Raw genomic sequence first — 19,006 nt, 5'->3', positions numbered from 1 at the left:
CGGCTTTGGACCCTCTCTTGTTCCTGAACGCCGGGCTTTATCTCCAATCCTCAGATATTCATTCCAGCTCAGGTCCAAGGATCCCATTCTGAAAAGGAATATTCAGCACACAGCTATGTAACAAGTACAGCTGGACAGACAAGTTATCTCATTCAAGAGAAAGTACCGAGTTCTGGCCAGAACCTCGAAAGTGACCCACTACGTCGAGCGGCACAGCTCAATAAGAGCTTGATTACTATTCAGTCTCAACACGACTTTCACAACCACCAGCACTTGGATATTGACAGTCGAGTTACCAGAATTGGAATTTTGTCCCATTTCTGTTCCAAGGCCCCTAATTATGTCTACCAGCTCAAATACTCCTCCAGACGGCTACTTCAACGACCTTTCTCGTCCAACGGGGAATGCGGGACGGAACAAACGAGCGCGGAGCCCCCCAGGAGATGGAAATGAAGCTGCGGACCATGCGAGCGGAGGAGATGCGAATGTCCCCAAGCCGAAGAGAATAGCTTGTATCATTTGCAGGAAGAGGAAGCTCAAGTGCGACGGCACGAAACCTAGTTGCTCGACATGTACACGCCTGGGACACAGTTGCGCCTATGACGAAGTACGCAGGAAATCTGGACCAAAGCGCGGCTATGTAAAGGCTCTGGAAGAGAGACTGAGTATGTGGTTCTTGCTTGACAGAATTCGTTAGCAAGTATCCAGGAACAAGCACTAATTATGTGTTCTCCAGAGCAAGTCGAGACTTTACTGAAGACGCAGGATCCTGTGCCCCCAACGCCAGAAATCCCGCAGAGTTTCACTAATGGATCGGCAACTGTCAGCGGAGTTGGCCTCCGACCAAGTCCTGCGGGCGATTTCAACATTTCGAACCCTTCGATAAACCTTGGGAGCGGAGCAGATGCCGACCGTTGGGCGTTCAATGGGGAATCGCCTCAAGCGCCGATGGACATGACGTTTACGGGGGACATGAATATGGGCATGGGTCTGGATGATAACACATTCACATGGGAAATGATAGGACTTGGTCTGGAAGAGCCTTTGCCTCCTCAAGACACTATTGATGAATTGTAAGTCCACTTGCGACTCCATGGAGTATGTGCTCATGTTACAATCCAGACATCAGATCTATTTCGACAAAATCCACCCTTCGGTACCTATGATTCATAAATATCGATACCTTGCAGCAATGAATCTGTACGTGCTTATTGTTTCCCAACTTACTTATAAGTATCAAGATGCAGAAGCTTTTCCGATTTCTCGGCTGTAATCTATTGCTTTTCCAATATTCCATTTTACACGACCGTTCCACATGTTTGAAGTCAATTTCCTGCTGATACAATCCCCTTTTGCTGCCAGTCAGCTTACGCCAATAATTGAATAAGTACAAGCGCATGTGTACTGACAATTGAATAGAGCACCAAGTCAACGCCCTCCTGTGGCGCTTCGATATGCTATGTGGACACTTGCTGCGACTGTAGCCGACAAATACATGGATCTGAAGGACCATTTCTACCATCGCGCTCGCAAGTACATGGAGACGGACGCGCTGAAAGGACACGGTGAACACATCATCTCTATTGCACATGCGCAGACACACGCACTTTTGGCCTCTTACGAATTCAAGATGATGTCTTTTCCCCGAGCCTGGATGAGTACAGGAGCTGCTATTCGGATGTGCCAGATGTGAGTGAAACGAGTACGGTGCTTCTGCGTAATTCAGCTAACCCAGCCAAGGATGGGGTTGCATCGTCTTGATGGAGCTGGGTTGGATGTAAAACAATGTCTACCTGCTCCACGAGACTGGACGGAACGAGAAGAAAGACGACGGACCTTCTGGTACGCATTCTGTGAAGACCGCTACGCCAGCATTGGCACGGGATGGCCGATGTCTATCGATGAAAAGGACATTTTGACAGACATGCCCGCTTCTGAGGAAGCATTCAATATGAGTAAAGCGGAGCGTACCCTTTCGTTGAACGATTCCATGTCGCCCTCAGGTGCATCTAAGCTTTCATCATTTGGAGGCGTTGTGTTGATGGCATGTCTTTTTGGTCGAAACTTGATTCATCTTCATCGACCAGATTCTGACGGCAGAGATGGTGACTTGAATGGGGAGTTCTGGAAACGCCACAGAAATATGGACAATATTCTTCTGAATACATCGCTATCCATGCCATCACACCTAAAGCTTCCGAATGGACTCAACAATCCCAATATTGTGTTTACGAACATGAACATTCACACGTCGACGATTTGCTTGCATCAAGCTGCTATATACAAGGCGGACAAGAACCATCTTCCGGCATCCATCAGTGCAGAGAGCAAAGTACGGTGCATCACAGCAGCTAATGAGATCGCGAACATCATGCGTCTAGTCTCTCACTTAGACCTTTCATCTGTTAGTCTACATTCTCAACCTTCTTACCACTCGAGATTAACTCGTAACAGACAAACCCCTTCATTTCTTTCTGCCTATACGTAGCTGCACGAGTCTTCGTTCAGTACCTGAAGAGCCGACCGGATGACAGCCAGACAGCAGACTCTCTCAGATTTCTTCTGTCTGCAATGAATGCTCTTAAGAAGAAGAATCCTTTAACAGAGTCGTTTTTGGTACAGTTGGATGTTGACCTGGAAGGCCTTGGTATGCGCAACCCAAAGTATAAGTCTGTTTTTGCATACAGTGAAGATAACGTAAGTCGCCTAGTAAATTGTGAATGCTCATGCTGACATGAAGTAGCTTGGAATATCAAGTGCAACGATGCCAAAGCTTGGACAAGGACCCAATGGACTCCCAAACACCTTTCGAAATGAATGCATATACACGAAGATTCTAGGAGAAGTTCCAATGGGAGAGGAGGCAAGTCCTACTGGTACAACCGAAAATCAGAATGATTTCCGGCGCGACTCGGAACCGAATTCAGCTGGGGCTTCAAATTCAAGGAATGAAGCCTTTGGAGACCAGACAAATTGGATGCCGCTTCCTGACCATGCACCTACCGATTCTGGGAACGAAGTACAGAGAACACTGCAGGGACTGGCGATCGGCGAAATTCGTCGCTCGGCAGCCTATGGATCTGGAGACATGAACAGCTACGGCAATAGTGACAGCAGTAACGGTGCAGATACGGGGCTCTCGCCAGATACAACGCATTCATCCTCCAACCGGCCTACACCAAATGCCTCTACACCTTCAGATTCACGACCCAATCTACAACCAGGACAATCTGATTCAGGAGCTGCATCTTACGAAACCAGTCCTGCTTCTTCCCACCAGAACCGACCTGCTGCTGACAGTCGCTCGATGTCTTCCTTCTTTTCAACACAGCCGGACTACAGTAACATTCCATCGACCGGCATGACCCCAGACTTCAGTATGCCAGAGACACCTGGTAGAGGGTTTGAGGTCCCAAGTGGCTGGGAGATGAGCAACCAACCTACATCAGGCTTGACTCCTGTAGGTGAAGGAGTATTTCGGCAGCTACTTGGACTCGGGCCCATGGACGCAATGTGAGTTGCACCAATAAAATATTCCAACTTTGGCCAGGTTTCTAATTATACTTCAGGGACATGGCATGGGAAGGCGGCTCATAGACACATGTCGGCATCTCACACAGTTTCGATTCTAAAAGGAGCCTCTTGGGAGGCAGGGTTAATATTGGATGATCTGCCAATCAATGGCAGGCGGTGTTTGTTACGAAGTTGGGAAATTACAGGAATGGGGACATAGCACACTGCCTGGGAGAGGCAGAATATCTGTCATTGTGTACAAGACTAAGATAGCACTCGTTTCTCATTTTGGCTAGGCGCAGTATTCACGATTTTTATGTACAACAGACGTAGCTGGGACATCTGGCTTGGGTCAGGTCAAAACAGGACAGGCTTGGAGAGGATTGAACATGCAGGAAATGAGTACGGATTGGCTTTTCCCACTCTTGCGATTGCAAAATTTGGTGTATTGGTGCATAGATGAATCACCATTATACTATTTTTATATCACATCCTTCTTCATCCCAACCCCCCGAGTCGTGCCTCCATATTTTCAATTCTCTGAATGGCTGGCACATCACTCACTTTCGGTCTTGCTCGTTCTGGATCCGCCCGTGTACCCTGACAAGGAAGACATCCCTGGATGTCAACAGGAGTGTATCTTTCAGGTTCTAAGTCCCTCGAGAATAAGATTGTGATTCGCTGTGGTTACCCAGCCCTATCACGCCATTGGGCGGCTCTACAAGTCTTGGAAGCCATCACCACCGCACTGCGAACACAAACGAAGATAATCCGAGCGAAGAGCATCTATATTTGGAAACCCCGCACACGCGCTAGTACTTTAACTCTCCAGTGATGCCAACCCAGCTTTGGGGAACCGACTGGAGTCCCTAGCTGTACTACATACGAGGTCTAACAAGGTTGGAGCAACAGGAGGACGGTACTTTTGTGAAACGTGACATGAGAAAATCTGCTATGCTTTTAGCTGGTGGACAAGAGATTCAGACGAATCGGAATAGAAGTCTTGAAGGTAGAAACGTAGTATGCATGCTTATAATATGCATAAATGTCTAAGATTGGAGGAGAGCAGATACTGGGATAGCTAAAATGCGATTGAAGGGAGGCACACCGACGCGTAAGAATGTGACTTTCCACTATTCTGGGATTCTGCCGCTTCATCTGCACATCGTTCTCTGCTCTTCCCGGAGTCGACGCCAGGATCGTCGTGTGCTGCAATAGAGTCCGAGAGGAGGCCTTCTGGAAGGGCCTGAGTAGTAGGTTGGGTTGCACGAACATGGCTTACCCGAGTTGACGGCTTGGCCGTATGTGCACCTATCATATGCAGCTGGGCGCCCGACAACTTGCAGATTGAACCTGGTAAAGATAAGATGGATTTGAGGGCACGAGGATGGGAAAAGGAGATGGTCTTGATTGAGTCGAATGGGAAACGGACACTCCGTCCTGCGAAAAGTAGAGTTTGAGCTGCGCGATTGATGCATGAATGATTCATCTGCCTTGGTTGAGATTGTTGTTCACACTTTGTTGAGACGAGTAATTGTGATGCCAGCTATACAAAATCTTACATTTCTCATGTACTTGTACTGGTACACGTATCTCAACTCCTTTTTGTACATAGCAGTCTTGAATCATGGAAGGGATAATTCCATACTGAGTACAGAGGGTATAGAAGAGCATCTACTTGACTCTTCGTTTCCCATGGTTCCTTTCTCGTGGTGCCACAACCCACTTGTTTGGTTTCCTGACCTTTCGAGTCTTGTAGCCTCCTTTGGCCTAGAAAGTCTTAGCGAGTTAAGAATTAGGGGCGCGAACAGAAGACTCACGGGCATACCCCACGGGCTGACGGGATTGACGTTTCCCTTAGACTTTCCTCTTCCACCACCGTGCGGATGATCAGCTGTGGGATGTTAGTATTTCTCGCAATGTTGAATTAAGCTCATATAGGAAGGCCTTACCGGCATTCATGGCAAGACCTCTGACTGTAGGTCGGATATTCAGCCATCGCTTCCGCCCAGCCTTCCCCAGCTGGGTATGTTGGTAGTGGGGATTACTAGCTACACCGATTGTCGCGCAGGCATCTCTGCTTACTTTTCGTACTTCACCACTTTGCAAACGGACGTTGACGTATTTGTTTCCACCACTAGTAGTTGCATCTTCTTTGGAAACGACAACTGCATAGGTGCCTGCGCTTCGGCAGAAGACAGCTCCCTTCCCTTTCGTCGAGCCAACATTGTAGATGATCGTTCCAATGGGGACCATGTGAAGTGGTAGACAGTTTCCTCTCCAAGCAGTCTTCGCGGCTAACACACCGGGATCCACAAACCCTCCCATACTGTCCAGAAGATCCTTGGGGATGCCAGCTCTGTAACTTTGAACAACATCTCCAGCTCTCATTCCCTCAGCAGCTACAATGTAACTCTTTCTGCCAGTTGCTTCCTCGTTGAGCAGTGCAATGTGTGCCGTTCGTCCTGGGTCGTGCTCGATGCGCTCGACCGTGTGCTTTCCAGGGGTCATTCGCTGGAAATCGATGGTCCGTATCCTTCTTTTGTGTCCACCACCACGATGTCTAATTGTTACTCGGCCACCATTGTTTCTCCCTCCCTTTCCATGCCCCTTCTTTGCGAATGTTAATGCCAGAAACGGCCTTCCCTTCCATAGATGGTCGTTGATAGGACGCTTCAGATGGCGTACACCTGGAGTTCGAGGCTTATATGTCCGCATCTGGAATGTTGAGTTGTTGTCAACTGTCGAAGGAGGTGCGAATCCTGGACTTGCTGCTACCTGCGAGGTAGATTCCGGCTTGACGGGGTCGATCGCGGTAGCATAGTATCGGGGGAGTGCATTTCGTAACGAGAGATATTGACACGAGGTCTTCTGGGACTGCCGCAGCAGCAATCGTGGTTGTAGCATGACGGCCAGACTCAATTGACTCGTCTGCCAGAGCTGGGTGTCCTGGCCTGGGGAGATGCGGTTGGTGCGCGGTGTTGTCGTCCAATATTTCTACGATAGAGATCCGAGCACTAGCTCACATCGCGTTTTGCAGCCACCCAGGCACCTGCGCCACAGCTAAAGTAGCTAGGGGGTGGGTTCGGTGCCCGTTGCCCTGCCGGGACCCGTTGCTACGTACTAGGGATGTCAGAGTCAACATGGAGCCCACCCTCCCTTGAATTTTCTCAGCACCCAAAAAGCCCTTGTCAATTGTCCTTGAAGCAATTCGAAGACTTGGAAAAAGAAGTGCAGTGCGGATCTTCTTGCTTGACACGCTTCCAACCACACAACCTGGCCCTTCTTTATCGCCCTTACATCAATCACGCTTTCCTCGTGAGAGTTTTCTGGTAGGGCCCACTGTCGCGCCAAGGAATACCCGTCCCAGTAAACAACCGAGCCTTTCAGAGACACCTCCAAGCTCCTCTGCCCAGGTCCTCGTCTTCCTCTCGACTTCATACCTCTTCCTTCAACAGACAACAACAACTCTCCTACCCGCCCATCCGCCTCCCATCCGCCAACACGTCTTTACCTCGCCAGTCCCAGTCTTCTCAAGTGTTTCACGACACAGTTGAGCACCTGCGGGCGCCCCTCCATCAAAGTCAATTTGCCCATCAACATTGTTGATATCCTCCACCACCAATTCCTACTTCGACAGTTCCACCCGCTGGATTTCTTTCAGTGTCATACCTCGTCTCATGTACGTATCCCACCGCCATATGACCCTTCGAACATCCATCATCGCGTCGCAACGCCCATGATCTCGCCTTTGAGACGCGATTATCCACCTTTTTATATCGCGTCGTACTGACCTTGGAACAGATACCCACCCACGAACCTCCACACCCTAAGGATCCCTAATCATTAATACAACACAACACAACACAACCATGCCTCCCGTAAGTGGACTTGTACGAAATAATAATTCTTCTTCCAAGAACTATTTACAACATACTGACTCTTCAAATAGAGCAGAGCCGCCCTTGGCCGTAGAGCCATCACCAACGAGAATGACGAGAACAGTGCAGTGGGAACAACACGGTTGACACGATCCAAATCCGCTGCATTCAGTGAGGAGTCTACGAGTGGTGCAAAGAAGCCCCTACAATCTAAGAAGGCCACGGCCAACCAACCCCTTCGAAAGCGTGCGGCGTTGAATGATCTCAGCAATGTCACCAAGGGAGAGATCGTAGAGGGCAAGAAGAATGTAGGAAAGGGAGGGCTGGTATCGAAAGCTTCTCAACCAACAGGTGTGCAGAAGAACTTATCTCGTACCAATTCTTCGAGATCAGCATTAAGCACGAAGGACACAAACAAGAAGCCAGAGCCAAAGCGTACCGGATCCGGAGTACTTGCTGGTAAGCGGAAGACCAGTTCGATATCTTCAAACACCGCGTCAATCAAAGAAGAGACCCCAGCAGAGGATGAGCAGCCGTCAAGAAAGAAGATCCACATCGAGGTTGAGGAGAAGGTAACCATTGAAGAGTCGTATAAGGAAAACCTTCATGAATCTGAAGCTGTAGAGGAATCGATCCCACAACAGTTCGCTCAGGGCGTTGAGGATCTGGACAGAGAAGATTTGGATGATCCATTGATGGTGGCTGAATATGTTGTTGAAATATTCGAGTATCTGAAGAAGCTAGAGGTCGACACGAAGCCCAACGCTGAGTATATGGAGCACCAGGAGGACCTTGAGTGGAAGATGCGAGGCATTCTGGTCGACTGGTTAATCGAGGTTCACACGCGTTTCCACCTCCTCCCCGAAACTCTGTTCTTGGCCGTGAACATCATCGACCGCTTCCTCTCCACAAAGGTCGTACAACTTGACCGTCTTCAACTTGTTGGTGTTACTGCGATGTTCATCGCGTCCAAGTACGAAGAGGTCCTTTCTCCCCATGTTGCCAACTTCCGTCACGTCGCCGATGATGGTTTCTCGGAAGCTGAGATTCTCAGTGCTGAGCGATATGTCTTGACTGCCCTCAACTACGACTTGAGCTACCCAAACCCAATGAACTTCCTTCGACGTATCTCCAAGGCCGATAACTATGATATTCAAACCCGAACCCTCGGAAAATACCTCATGGAAATCAGTCTTCTGGACCACCGCTTTATGGAGTATTTACCAAGCCATATCGCTGCTGCTGCTATGTACTTGGCCCGCAAGATCCTCGATCGGGGCGAATGGGTATGTGTTACTGCGCCTTTTTCTCTTGACCTTACTAACTGTATGTAGGATCCTACTCTGGCTCACTATGCTGGGTACAGCGAGGACCAAATCGAACCTGTATTCAAGCTCATGGTTGACTACCTTGCCCGTCCTGTCACTCATGAGGCCTTCTTCAAGAAGTATGCCAGCAAGAAATTTCTGAAGGGTAAGTTATCAAGCTCCGCCTGGTTTGGTGTAAACTGACACATTCCAGCCTCCATCCTCACAAGATCATGGGCGAAGAAGCATGCTTTCAGCCTTGGTGTCGATGTTTCTCTCCCTCTTGACATGGCCGCTCGATAAAAATGACGACGTGACGACATTCGTACATGACTGGCTCTATTTGCTCTCTGGATACTCCGAAACAATGCATTACTTGGATGGGACACGAATGGAGCTTATGATAGACAGATGACTTTCTTATGGACTCTGATCTCTATCCCTAAACATCTTGGCGGATCGTCGATCTCGCGCTGGATGATGTCCATGGATGGATGCTAGCCTTTTTTTTTTTACAGAGTTAGCTTACTGGTGCTTACTGCATTTCTATCTTGATTTTTCCATCGGTTTGGCGTTATGCGTATCTTGGAAGTCTGGAGTTTGGCTTCTTCTCTTGTTATTTCTGTGCAGGACTTCTTGTCTGAGTATTGATCAGTTGCAGAAAAGTCCCTGCCACATAACACACTTTGCCTTTGCTGGGAGAGCTAAACAGGCTGAGGGTCTCCGGAGTATTGGGGCCCCTTGTAGATATTCACCAACAATAAAATGGTCCTCTAACCTTCGTTAATCTGACTGCGACCTTCATTGTGAAGCGAACCTCTAACCTGGGATACTTCCTCAACTTGCAATTCAACTCAAGGGTAATTTAGACTGGCTGAAGGTTGCCTAGGTAACGAGAAGGTGGAAGGTTAACCATGCACGATATTCTGGACCCTGTTAACTGCTGTGGAGAAATGTTTGGTTGTGTTAGAGCTGGAGCGAACCCAACCAAGAACCGCCACAGATTTGAAGTGTGTGTTTTCCATCCAGCATATGAACAGTGTAAGCCCCTCTTCTCGTTTGGTCATGCCCAAAGAGATTTGACGGCAAGCTTAGCATTCTCAAACCAGTCGCAAACTGTGAGAAAGTAGCATCTCAAAGGTACGCTCTGTTTGAAGATCTTGGGACTTTGCCGAAGGCAAGGCAAGGTAACAAAGCCATGGGCCGCCTCACTAGCGCCTTCTCGATAAGAGCTGCATCCATCAACAAGCTCCCGCCTGTCACTGCTTCCCACGAATCACCCTGAAATCCTTCCAAGCTCTCCCCGCCCATTAACATACAAGGAGCTGAGGAAAGCAGCAAACATGTCTTTGGACCCTCCTCCATACCTCGCCTCACTCCAGAACAACATTCGCAGTCGACCTATCCCGTGGGAGGGAACAGTGAGAGCTGGCACCATTAGTGACGACCAATTGAGTAAGATCAGAGCTGTGGATAAGGTCAGGAAAGAACAGCGAAAGGATGTAGTCGAACGCGATCTTGATGGTTACCGGACGTTATTTTTGGGCGGTAATGGCAAGCCCAGCGTCCTGGAGTCAGCTGCGAAGCGTGGAGATGTTGTACAGTACATCTTGGTCCTATTGGGCGACCTGCTCGATGGTAAACATTGCATCCTTCCAGCTCAAGATAATGAGCTAACCCTAGAGCTATAGGGATACCAGCACTTGCGAAGGCGTTTTCTGAGCATCCAGACCCTTACGGCTCCTTGGTACCCCTCCTGTCCCAGTCGAACGACCTCGAGAGCCCAATTCCATTGCTCACATCGACCGTTCTCACAAGCATGATCGCTAGTGCTCCGTCATTTTCAAAAAAGGAAGCAGCTGCAATTCCCCGACTATTCACGTATCTATCGACGTTGACATCGGTGACTGATGGAGGCTTGCAAGATATCGCAGTGTTAGAATATTCTGCATTACTACGAAGCAAGAAATCGAGACACCTGTTCTGGGAGCAGAGACGGGAGACAGTTGGTCCCTTGGTCAGCATTCTGAAAGCTGCGGCTGGAGTCTCGAATGGTGACTCTGCCTCGACTCTGTGGAGCGGCGCTGCCAGCGTCCGCAGTGGGATCGAGGGAAACATTGGAGGTGGAGTCGGCCTACAACTGCTATATCATGTCCTCCTAGTACATTGGCAGCTGAGCTTTGAGGGTGCTGATGTAGGAGAAGGTCTTGATGAGTAAGTTCGGTGATCCAATTGCCATAGAACAAAGCTAATTCTAAGCAGGGAGTTCGATATTATTCCGCTTTATACCCAGCTCCTCAGACTCTCTCCAAAGGAGAAAACTACCCGACTCCTGATATCATCCCTCTATAACCTTCTCTCGACGAACCGATCTACATTACTTCCTGCAGCTGTTCTTGCTAGACTTCCTGCCCTGTTGCAAAATATCAACGGACGCCATCTTTCGGATCCCGACCTCCTAGAGGACTTGGAGAATCTCAGCGAGATGCTTGATGAGTACACAAAGACTCAGACCACATTCGACGAGTATGCTGCAGAAGTCAACTCGGGACACCTTCGCTGGTCACCACCTCACAGAAGCCCAACATTCTGGGCCGAGAATGCTCGCCGAATTCTGGAGCACGACAAGGGAGCACTGCCCAAGAAGCTTGCCGAGATTATGGGTAAGGGATGGGAGCATGACAAGCAAGTTCTTGCAATCGCATGCAATGATGTGGGATGTTTGGTAAAGGAGGTACCTGAGAAGAGATCCCAATTAGAGAAGCTGGGTCTGAAGACTAGAGTTATGGAGCTGATGCAGGAAAAGGATGAGGCTGTCAGGTGGGAGAGCTTGAATGCGTTATCTGGGTGGCTGAGGTACAGCTTCGAGACCAAGTGAATGTATCGCTGATGGGTTTGCTGTATTATCATTCACGAGCCAAAAGGTATGGGCTGGTCTAAGACTTTTCTCGCTATGTAGCTTTTCATTAGCATCTCTATTCGGTGTCTTAATGTTAGAGTAGAGAAGACCGGAATCCTTGAAACAAACCAGTTGCTGTCCCATCTTTGTTCTCGTCAATTCATTCCTACCACCAAAGAAAGAGAGATAAGAAACCCCACTTCCGGTCGTAGCCGAGAGGGCGCATGTCAACAGACGGCCTCACGAACATGTTTAAAAAGACAGCCAACAACCATCAAAATTCAACACTTAATTGACACAAAATGAAGCGTCTCAGAGCTGTATCGAGCGTCACTGACGCGATCCTACTACCGCGAGCAGCCTCACGAAGCTCGCGCACCCTCTCAACAGCTCTACACCACCACAGAACCCCTCCAACAGCCTTGTCGGCCAAACCTCACTCTCTCCACCATAACCTACGAATATTCGCACCGCCCTCCCTCACACAAAGTACACGCCACTCATCCTCCAGTCCTAGCAATGATTCTCTACGCAAGACACCCCTCTACGACCTGCATCTCGCGCACGGCGGAAAGATGGTGCCGTTCGGCGGCTTCCACATGCCCGTCCAATATACATCTCTCAGCGTCAGCGCCTCGCACCACTTCACGCGCTCGCACGCCTCTCTCTTCGACGTAAGCCACATGGTACAGCATCGGTTCTCTGGTCCGGGCGTCAATGCCTTCCTCGAGCGCATCACACCTGCTGGGATTGCGGGGTTGGAAACACATAAGAGTACCTTGAGCACGCTGCTGTGGCCTGTTACTGGTGGCATTGTCGACGATACGATCTTGACTAGATTGGGTCCGGAATTGTTCTACGTGGTCACGAATGCTGGGTGTAGAGAGAAGGACCTGCCGTATTTCAAGGAGCAATTGGAGGCTTTCCAGAGTGAGGGGGGGGCGAAGGTCGAGTGGGAGGTTCTGGAGGGGTGGGGGTTGGTTGCTCTACAGGGACCGCTAAGTGCAAGTATCCTGGGGAGATTGATGGTTGAGCCTACAGAGAATGAGTTGAAGGAGATGTATTTTGGTTCAAGCAAGTTCATCAAGATCAAGCTGTTGAACGGGGAGATCTCGAGTCCGTTGTTGGTGAGTAGAGGTGGCTATACTGGCGAGGATGGTTTTGAGATCTCTATTCCGGAATCAGAGGCTGTTATTGTTACAGAGACTCTACTGCAGAGTGCTGGCCCGGAACAACTTCAACTCGCTGGGTTGGGAGCTAGAGATAGTTTGAGATTGGAGGCTGGCATGTGCCTTTACGGCCATGATCTGGACGACTCCACTACGCCTGTCGAGGCGGCACTTAGCTGGATTATTGGGAAGGACAGGAGAGAGTCTGGAGGATTCCACGGCTCGGATATCATCCTCGGTCAACTGAAACCCAAGAGCAAAGGTGGCGCTGGTGTCGAGAGGAGGAGAATCGGCTTGATTGTCGAGGGTGCCCCGGCCAGAGAGGGAGCTGAGATTGTCAATGAGAAAGGAGAGAAGATCGGCAACATCACGAGTGGATGTCCAAGTCCGACCTTGGGAAAGAATGTCGCCATGGGGTATATCAAGGATGGTCTCCACAAGTCTGGTACAGATGTGGAGGTTGTTGTTCGAGGCAAGAAGCGAAAGGCGAAGGTTACGAAAATGCCGTTCGTGCCGAGCAGGTACTGGAAGGGAGCTGCGCCGTCATAGATATAAAAAGGTAATGCGGATGCTTTATTGTACACAAAAGTTTGTGCATGCTTAATGACAATTCATGAAATAGTTCTTTTGGTTGTTACTTTGGAGGAATGATGTCTCTCCGTTCCCATCGTCCTATTCTTGAGATAGCAATAGGTCTATCCCCAAATACTTCTTGGGATATAGTCTACGGCACCAGGACGCCATTTTTGTCATACTTGTGTGGATTTGAGTCAATAATTTACACTACATATGTTCTGCTCCTTTCTCAACTCGACCCAATTCGAAATGAAGTCCCCACGAAGTCTTCGCTCGTCCATATCAAATACATCTCGTCGAATATCAGACACAGAATCTGAGAACCCCAGATGATCACCATTTGAAAAAGAAAAAAGTGTCGCATCAAATCGACCCTAGACTACTTATCTGTCTTTGCAGAAAATGTCCTTCTTCGCCTTCAAATACCCACCATCCCAGATCCCACCTAAATCAGCACATCTTTCAAGAATTGAGCCTCGGGGTTCGCAGACCATAAGTTGGGAGAGCTATCTGCAATAGTCTCGAAGTTTTGGTTGATTCGCTTTGGCTCTACTATGAATTTAGTTATAAAAAGGTCAACTCTTTTGTAGAGGGCTGATGCAGTTGGTGGAATGTGGTGGAGATGATGAGAGCAGAAGCGCTGCTCAATCCCAAAGCGATACAGGAGTACTTTGCTTCTCAAAAAGACGAATGGGCTTTACTGCCGTGCTTATGTACCCAGATTTATATTCCCTCGGAGATTGATTCGTGCAGAGCCAAATGCCTACTTCTATTGGCTCCACTAACTCCAGCTCTCCGTTCTCGTCACTGCATGACAACTTCTCACTCACAACCTGTTGCAGCATACACTTATGCTTGAGACAGTCCAACAAAATATATCTCAAAGCAGCTACACGCTCATGGCTTCTATCCCTTCTCCATATGATCCTGAGCCGCATACTTGTGAATGAACCCAGGCTCGAAGCGAGCAGAGAGCCTTGGATGGCAAGTCGGCGGGCTCACCGGGTGAATTCTCCGAGAAGTGGACTTGTAAAACGAAACGGAACTTCAATTGTTTAACTTGGTATTCTGGGACCCGCTGAGTGTAAGCTTGGAAATGATTCCATTGCTGACTATTCAATTTCCATGTTCGCCATGCCATGCACACAGCTAATGATTATACAAGGACAGACACTTTTTTCATACCATATCCGAGACTCCTCGCAATGCTATACAATATCAGATTGACCTCCAACGGAGGACAGCAACCCATGTCTGCCCTCATGCATTTTCCCCGCGCAACCACTTATATTATAGACACATTATATACATTCTCGCAATCAGCCAGCAGTTGTTAATACATACGACGTGATGGCGCTCATTCTCTCGCTCGTAAGCTTGAGCGAAATTCGCAGCAGCTCTTGCGCGACTGCAGGCTCAGTCTTTTGCAGCTTTTCCCAGTTGTCTCTGTCCATGAGCCAGGTGACACAGTCGCGTTCGGCTTGGACAGTTGCTGTTCTGTCGGTTTCTGAGAAGAATGGGAGCTCGCCGCAGGTAGTGCCTGCGACGATGCTTTCGAAGTAGCGGCCCTGGGGCAGCTCGTAATCTGCCCTCAAGATACCGTCTTCGAGGAGGTAGAAGCCCTTCGCTTGCTCGCCACGTTCATAAAGGATCGTGCCGGCGGCATACTGTTTCTTGACGAAGAAGGGTAGACTCTGGAACCAAAAGTCTTCGTTCTTGTCGGTCAATCCTTGAAATGTCTGCAAAATCAGACGTAGTGGCTCTTTGAAGTTCAAATATCGCGATTCACCCGGAGTATCGTCCAGTGTCGTAGTGGCGGCACGGTGGAGCTGGTTTCGACGTGGTGAGCTGAACTGGGTGTCGAAAGTATGTGAAGTACTTCGTGGCCTGGTAGGAGCGTCAATATGTGGTGTTGGGGCATTGCGAATGGCGCGCGCATCTCTGCTAGCGTAAAAAGTTTTGAGAAGTTCGTTCTCGCAGCTCTCGAGCGCAGAGTTAAGGTCCTCAAACATCTTGACTTCATTCGCACCGTCTCCGACCCCAGTAGCTCTGAGACCTTTACCGATTGCACTCTCATCCCGCACGCCGCTCATGAGTAATGTAACTCCCTTCAGGCCCAAGATCCGACTGAGCCTATTGAAGGCCTCAGCAGCAGAGTAGTCAACCCCGGTAACGTGGGCGAGGTCGAATATGAGGAATCGAATAGGGCGTCGGTGGAATGCCTCCTCTTCAATCAAGGCCTTGATTCTGTCTTCTACGCTGACAATGGTGCCAAAGAATAGGTATCCCGCCAATTTAGTAACATGAATCTGTTGTCCTACGTCTCGTAGATAGCGGTACTGTGTTGGATTTCTGCGAACTGTAGATCCTGCGACTTCGCCTGAATAGGAGGCCCTGACAGCCGGGACGGTAGATGTCTGGAAGATCAAAGAGCAGAAAGCAAGCCCAATTCCGATAGCGATGCCAGCAACAAAGTCATAAAGACCCATTGCAAAAACAATCACAACAACCTGGAAGATGTTAGTAAATACATATACTGATATCAGCGGAAAGGTGGCAATATGATTCTTACTGTAAAATACTCGAGAGACTTAAGCTTCTTAAACGGAACCCATAGAGCCTCTTTTACAAGTTCAAGGCCAAGTACGAAGATGAGTGTACCGACCATCATGACTGGGATATATCCAATGATTCCAGGGCCAATTGCCATCACTCCAGCAGTACCGAGGGCAAGCATGACACCTGCCATCCGATTATCTCCACCAGAGTTGATGAAGAGAACACTGTTGGTATAGACAAGATAATTCTGAATGCTGCCTGCGAATCCCGACAAGGCGTTTGACACGCCGTGAGCCATCAATTCTCGATCAAGGTCAACATCATCTATACCGAGCTTAAACCCGAGAGATGGTACGTTGATCGGTACATGGAGGACACCGAAAAAGGTCAGGGCTAACATGGATGGAATAGTCTCTGCAACAGCACCCCAGTGAACGAGTTTGAAGTCTACTAAAGTCAGTCAAACAACCAATCAAAGGGTTAAGAGTAACCTACCGTATAGCGTGTAAAAGTACCACCAGGGCTCTCCAGCTTCTGGTCCCTCGAAAATCCATCCACTTTTTGTTAGATCCTCCACGTTTAGCTGATCTGTAGAGAAAACGAAAAAGTAGAAGACCGCTGGTATGCAAAGAATGTATATGGGAAGCAGATACTTCGAGTCATATCTGTGCTGCGCGGCAAAGAGTATGATGGCCAAAGCAAGCGGAATTATCCACAGAAGAAACGTTTCAGGCTCAAACAGCTTCTTTAATGTAATGAGGTCGAGATTGAGGTTCCCATTTAGCCCAGCACAAACCTCCAAACCTGTCATGAGTAAGAAAAGACCCACACCACCGATGCATCCGATGAGGATATGTCTCGGGATGAAGCCAACGATATATCCGAATCCGAACGACCCCATCAGGAAGAAGATCAATCCAGTGAGAACACTGCTCAGTGCGTAAGATATTATTGTCGTAGCAATGACAGCTGTCGGATTTTCTTCTCCAACACGATTCAGAATCAGGAAAGCCATCTTGTGGAAGAATGGTACGACTTCGATCTGCATGATGGACATTAATAGACATAAATTATGTGGACGGTTCTTTGACGTACCATCTCAGACCCGACTCCACCTTTAAACTTACTGCCACCGCATGAGTATACCATTTGGGATACTATACAGCTTACGTAGAACATGGCTATACCAGCAGCGCCAAGCTTTGCGAAGACGGCTTGCCCAAGAGGAAACAGAATCATTCCTACATGATCAATTAGTCCTGCGTTTAAATGCGAGAATTCAAGCCTTTTCCTCCCACGGCGGAAAGAACCCCCGACGCCATTCAAACATACCATATGATAGAGCATCCAAAATATTGAGCAAAATGCCAAGGATGACTGCCGGAAGTGCCACGACGGGTTCTTTTACCGCGTGCTGCCAAATTGCTTTTCTATCCCACGCTCTCGGATCGAGAACCGTACGGGCAACGTCGATTCCTTTCTCCCGTGGCCACATTACAACGTTCCGTAGCTTTGGCCATGCTGGTGCCCGCTTAACACTCTGTCTCTCAACGTCTTGCTCTCCGCGGATCCAGTCGGGATGATGAGCCTCGAATCTCGTATCTTTTCCCAACAGTGATGTTCGTTCCGTCGGTTCGGCATCCACACCCTTTGATGTTAGAACTGGTTGGCGTTGCCGCGGACTTCCCTCATCCCAGTTTCCATTCAGGCCCTCCGCATCCTCCCCACCTTCTTCGCTGCTTTTGGGTGGTGTGTTTGGAGGAGATCGCTTCAGCATGTCTGTAAGGGCAGAAGTGCCAGGAGCTTTGACCGAAGACGGGCTGCTCTCCGGCGACACTGGCTCGGATACTTCTTCGATGATATGGTTGTGCAATCCTTCAGCATTTCTCACTGGAGAGCGTTCGTCCTCTGTGCCTAGGTTGAAGTATGATTCGAGGGACGTCTGCGCCGGCCGCTGGCGGGGAGGGGACACGCTCCTTGCCGACGCTCTATCAGAAAGGGCATATGACGCCAATTCTGCAGTATCTTCGCGAACACTTCGAGCAGTGAATGTATTGTCGATGTGTACTAGCACGGTGTCAGTTCCTATGGAAGTCCTGAGAGTGTGACAACATACCTGGAGGGCCGCCTCGGTAGGAGAGATGTACAGACGACCTTGTTGGTTCTCGATGTCCAGAAGCTGTGGCAGCATTGAGCGTAGAGAACTGCGAAGTCTGTGTGTCTGGCCGTCCCCGGAAAGAACCATAGTTCACGTCTGAAGCTCCATCTGGCGAGGGCTCAGACGAGCCAGGAATCAGTCTTGGGCTGGAATGCGAGCCTGTAGAGGAAGCTCGCATCCTCCGAGCAGAACCAAACCCGGATTGCGATGTTGGTAACGACATATTGTAGGTGGTGTTGTCCCCAGAGTACCCCAATGGCGATGACGACGGGGGATGTATCTCAACCAGGTACTCCGCTGCGAGTGGAGGAGAGGGGAGCGGGAAGGAAATGAGGAGACAGCTGTAAGGACTGTAAGGTACTCACTCTATGGCGAGATGAAGGACTAGGTATGGAGGTAGTTAGAGAATTTGGCTGGCTCCCGTGGTGGACTAGAAAGTTAAAAGTCCAGCAGTCCAGTCCAGTCCAGGCCAGTAGTATCCAATTTGTGTTGGAGGGACTAAGTGCGGGTGCGGGAAAGATGGAAGGGAGCCAGGCTAGGAAGGACAAGCGCGACTGATAACAGAAAATGTGGATAGCATTATAAGTAGAACAGAATAAGTTATGGAGTTAAAGTAATATAATATAATTTAGCTTATCGATCGGGTCATGGAATCGGTACAGTAAATTACAGTAGCAAAGTGCGTGCAAAAGTCAGGTATGGCAAGGAAGTTGGGTTCGAAGATTGGAAGATTGAGGGTCTCGTCATTCTGGCTGGGCGATGCCCTGCCTCACATCCATGACATGGGCATGGGCATGGGCATGGGCATGGGCATGGGCAAGCAGGCCAGGCCGCAGGCGAGGCAGATGGATCATGGAACATGGAAAGGACGTTGAAGCTGGCAGGGTAGGGTAGGGTAGGTACTGTAAACTTACTGCAGGGAAGTTTTTCTTCAGGGAATACAA

General features: G+C 49.1%; 6 protein-coding genes across 7 annotated transcripts; 4 read left to right on the top strand and 2 right to left on the bottom strand.

Moving 5' to 3' along the window:
• Positions 1-340: 340 nt before the first annotated feature.
• ONS95_004851 (uncharacterized protein) lies at positions 341-3,597 on the top strand (the record flags this gene model as incomplete). The annotated part of the gene is made up of 8 exons (XM_058498229.1): positions 341-665; positions 737-1,073; positions 1,123-1,200; positions 1,420-1,689; positions 1,741-2,404; positions 2,455-2,697; positions 2,744-3,513; positions 3,570-3,597. The coding sequence occupies 8 exons, from the start codon at positions 341-343 to the stop codon at positions 3,595-3,597; spliced, it is 2,715 nt and encodes a 904-aa protein (XP_058351740.1).
• Positions 3,598-3,939: 342 nt separating this feature from the next.
• On the bottom strand, positions 3,940-6,503 carry ONS95_004850 (uncharacterized protein). Its single transcript, XM_058498228.1, has 4 exons — positions 5,466-6,503; positions 5,334-5,407; positions 4,622-5,283; positions 3,940-4,462 (listed from the first exon to the last, which is right to left on the bottom strand). The coding sequence occupies exons 1-3, from the start codon at positions 6,418-6,420 to the stop codon at positions 5,188-5,190; spliced, it is 1,125 nt and encodes a 374-aa protein (XP_058351739.1). The 5' UTR covers positions 6,421-6,503; the 3' UTR covers positions 3,940-4,462; positions 4,622-5,187.
• An 882-nt stretch (positions 6,504-7,385) lies between these two features.
• Positions 7,386-9,004, top strand: CLB2 (G2/mitotic-specific cyclin; the record flags this gene model as incomplete). Its single annotated transcript, XM_058498227.1, has 4 exons — positions 7,386-7,394; positions 7,466-8,680; positions 8,729-8,867; positions 8,916-9,004. 4 exons carry the CDS (start codon positions 7,386-7,388, stop codon positions 9,002-9,004), a joined length of 1,452 nt encoding a protein of 483 aa, XP_058351738.1.
• Positions 9,005-9,958: 954 nt separating this feature from the next.
• On the top strand, positions 9,959-11,743 carry VMA13 (H(+)-transporting V1 sector ATPase subunit H). The gene is made up of 2 exons (XM_058498226.1): positions 9,959-10,915; positions 10,964-11,743. The coding sequence occupies exons 1-2, from the start codon at positions 10,521-10,523 to the stop codon at positions 11,577-11,579; spliced, it is 1,011 nt and encodes a 336-aa protein (XP_058351737.1). The 5' UTR covers positions 9,959-10,520; the 3' UTR covers positions 11,580-11,743.
• GCV1 (Aminomethyltransferase, mitochondrial) lies at positions 11,744-13,318 on the top strand (the record flags this gene model as incomplete). The annotated part of the gene is made up of 1 exon (XM_058498225.1): positions 11,744-13,318. The coding sequence occupies exon 1, from the start codon at positions 11,903-11,905 to the stop codon at positions 13,316-13,318; it is 1,416 nt and encodes a 471-aa protein (XP_058351736.1). The 5' UTR covers positions 11,744-11,902.
• On the bottom strand, positions 12,574-18,966 carry ONS95_004846 (uncharacterized protein). Of its 2 annotated transcripts, XM_058498223.1 has the most exons (6): positions 18,021-18,966; positions 17,237-17,971; positions 17,000-17,145; positions 16,400-16,946; positions 15,918-16,351; positions 12,574-15,855 (listed from the first exon to the last, which is right to left on the bottom strand). In XM_058498223.1, exons 1-6 carry the CDS (start codon positions 18,283-18,285, stop codon positions 14,665-14,667), a joined length of 3,318 nt encoding a protein of 1,105 aa, XP_058351734.1. In that variant the 5' UTR covers positions 18,286-18,966; the 3' UTR covers positions 12,574-14,664. The 2 variants fall into 2 exon arrangements, with proteins under 2 accessions (XP_058351734.1, XP_058351735.1); XM_058498224.1 differs by having other exon boundaries at positions 13,390-15,855; positions 17,000-17,971; positions 18,021-18,740.
• Positions 18,967-19,006: the final 40 nt, after the last annotated feature.

The sequence above is a fragment of the Cadophora gregata genome (genome assembly GCF_030347475.1).
Source record: "Cadophora gregata isolate MNR1 chromosome Unknown scaffold_15, whole genome shotgun sequence".
Taxonomy (NCBI): domain Eukaryota; kingdom Fungi; phylum Ascomycota; class Leotiomycetes; order Helotiales; family Ploettnerulaceae; genus Cadophora; species Cadophora gregata.
The sequence above is the reverse complement of the archived record's forward strand: the minus strand, read 5'-3'. Positions and strand labels throughout refer to the sequence as shown.